Below are 2,826 nucleotides of genomic sequence, written 5' to 3'. Positions count from 1 at the left end.
AAGACAATACACCTAGAAACAGTTAGAGGATTCTTTGAAGACAACGAACAAGCATCATTAAGAATATTTTTAATTTAGGATGGTAAAATAGTTATGTACCTAAGATGCGTCGCTTTTCCACCCCATCTCCCAAGTCCTTGTAGAATTGTCGAAGATCATCATAGCTAGATCTGTCTAAGCTACTAGCTTTTTTCATCATAGAGAGGTATGCAGCCTAGAGTAAATTACACGTCAAAAATGGAAGAAGCAATATAGGAGGACCATGTGAAGTAAGGGAAAAATATTAAACCTTTCTAGAGTGTGGAGAAAGAATAGAAGAGTTGTGATCACGCTTTAATATGTGAAAGCGCTTAACACCTTCATTAATGGTTTGATCATGTCCAAGTTTGACAAGGGCAACCAAGAGAGTTTCTCTAAGACGAACAAGTAGGTCTCCCTCACCATCCTTGGGGTCCCAACCTAACTTTCTGAAAAAGAAGAGTACACAAATGAGGTTATAGCTAAGATATAGTAATAATTAAAATATTATATATATGCTAGAGTGTACATTTGCCATGAAATAGGAATATTTAAGTAAACATGTAGTGGTTAACGTAAGATTAAAACAATGACATGTCATACAGAGTAGGTGACAAAAGAATTTTGATGAGAAGTTGTTTGATGTCACCAGCCAAGTTAGGTGTGGCATCAAAAGTTATCTGGGAAACGCTTGTAGTTATCTGCAAAGCCATAGGAAAATACATAGATAGTTAATATGTATAAAAGACTATAGTGGAAATAGGTTGAAAACTAGAATATACATACATCACATATATGCGGGAGAACATTGTAGTCAGCTTCTTCACGACAAGCATAAACTATATGTAGCAACGAAGCTAGTCTGTGCTCGTAGGACATGGAAAGCACAAGTGCATTGTCCAAAATTCCTGGAAAACGGCTGTTATAGTATGCTATCACCCACATATTGCAAACAAAACTTAATAGTGAAAGATCTTATGCATACCAATTTTTTCCATTGAAGAGAACTCACTAGCCTCTAATGCATATGGAAGTGTAGCTGTAATTTCTTTATCATACTTCACTCGGTAAAATCCGGTTTCATTTATGTTCAACTTAATCCAAATATTTCCATCCTTCTGCCGTTTACAATAGAAATCAACCTTATCATGCTTATGTTTCAAAATGAACTTTTTTGTTGATGAGGAACATCTTAGTGTTATTGGCACATCCCACAAGCTAGATCGAGAGGATCCATCTAAATCAAACTGGGCCTGTAATGAAAATAAACAATATATGTGAAGAAACGTAACATATTAAAATTGATTAAATGAGTCCCTAGCCTTCTCTGCGACATAGAGGTCATGGAATGCACCCCTCAAGTCCACTTCACAGCCTTGACGCCATCACTACTTTTGTAGAGCCTCTCCTTGTGCGACGTCTACTATCTAGAAAATGTACCTCTGGCCCACTCCTCTGCATGAACGCCGAGGTCTGGGCTACACCGCTACCTTCGCATGTAATAAATATTATAGAGTAATTTGTATAAGAGGGGAAGAAAATTTGGCTTAGCATTGCAAGGTTTGCACAACATGATTCCCTATATAATTATGTTGTTAGTTTTTTGTTGGTTTGGATATATCAATATAGGGACTACATGATATTCCCCAAAATATGTTGTAGTTCCTTTTTCAGAGGAATTCTACCAAACCACCTCCAAAAAATAATAGGATTAAGCAACAAAAATAAAGGTCTAGTCCACTTATTTTCAATGTGAGTGAATAGATGCTCATAGGAATTCTAGAGAAGCACTAATCCAAGGTACACCAACAACATGTCAACTAAATAAATAAAGATATCCAAAACAAATAATACATGTTGTAAGTACTCTGCGGCTAGCAATTCGATATAGATGAACAACATAAAACAAACGAAGAATACATTTTAGATAAGATTACCTGTTCAAGTTGGATGTGTTCACCTTCATGTTTTACATTAATCACAGGATATCCTGGTTCCTTCGTCCAAGGAGTCATCAAATCCTTCAATGGTTCACCAGTTTCCTCTTCAATCACTATCCATAGATCCTCCGTTTTAGCATTCGAGTAGGCATATTTCTTCACATATGAAGCCAATGCTTTCTGCAATAGTTTCTGAAGTTCACTGTAGAATAGTGTAGTGGGAGAAAATTTTGCAGATACAACCAACATCAAGAAAACAGGAGATAGAGAGGGAGAGAGAACCAACAATAGGAAATACATGAAACATAATCAATTATGCCCACATATAAATTTAGTAATCTTTACTTTACGAGACTACGAAAATATAATTGGTCTAATAAAATTTCATTCTATAATATGATGAACCACATAATTTAAGGAATTGCTTTGTACACTTTTAAGTAACATTCTGAAGTGTGTTCTACCAACAAAAATAAGAGTAGATTCGAGACCTGGAAACGCTTTGCCCCCAAGAAACTTTGTAGCATGCGAAGAATGGAAGCACCTTTAACATAGACAAGTTCATGAAAAATACCATCAATTTCATTGGTATGGTGTATCTCAACCTGCCATATAGATGAAGAAAAATTGAAACATGAAAGGAATTACATGTCATGATTTAGATATATGTTAAAATGTTAATGCATCCAATTTAATTTGTGTTGATGAAATTAGCAAAACAACTGATGTCTAACATAATGTATGCAACTAAAAGATTTTTAGTATCAACTTAAATATTTAACAAAACTACATATAAAAAGGGAAATTATGATCAAAGTAGAAACTAGACATTAGATTTTATAGATACATGGCAAGAGATACCCCCCCC

The 2,826-nt window shown here is 35.0% G+C and overlaps 1 protein-coding gene across 1 annotated transcript; it reads right to left on the bottom strand.

Moving 5' to 3' along the window:
- Positions 1 to 99: 99 nt before the first annotated feature.
- LOC119347862 (aminopeptidase M1-C-like) lies at positions 100 to 2,563 on the bottom strand (the record flags this gene model as incomplete). The annotated part of the gene is made up of 7 exons (XM_037616361.1): positions 100 to 214; positions 290 to 467; positions 622 to 719; positions 805 to 926; positions 1,004 to 1,271; positions 1,956 to 2,138; positions 2,450 to 2,563. Coding segments are annotated over 7 exons (1,078 nt in total), but the record flags the coding sequence as incomplete, so codon positions are not given.
- Between the last annotated feature and the right edge of the window lie 263 nt (positions 2,564 to 2,826).

This window comes from Triticum dicoccoides, unplaced genomic scaffold (assembly GCF_002162155.2).
Source record: "Triticum dicoccoides isolate Atlit2015 ecotype Zavitan unplaced genomic scaffold, WEW_v2.0 scaffold77634, whole genome shotgun sequence".
NCBI lineage: Eukaryota > Viridiplantae > Streptophyta > Magnoliopsida > Poales > Poaceae > Triticum > Triticum dicoccoides.
This window is presented reverse-complemented; position numbering and strand designations above follow the sequence as displayed.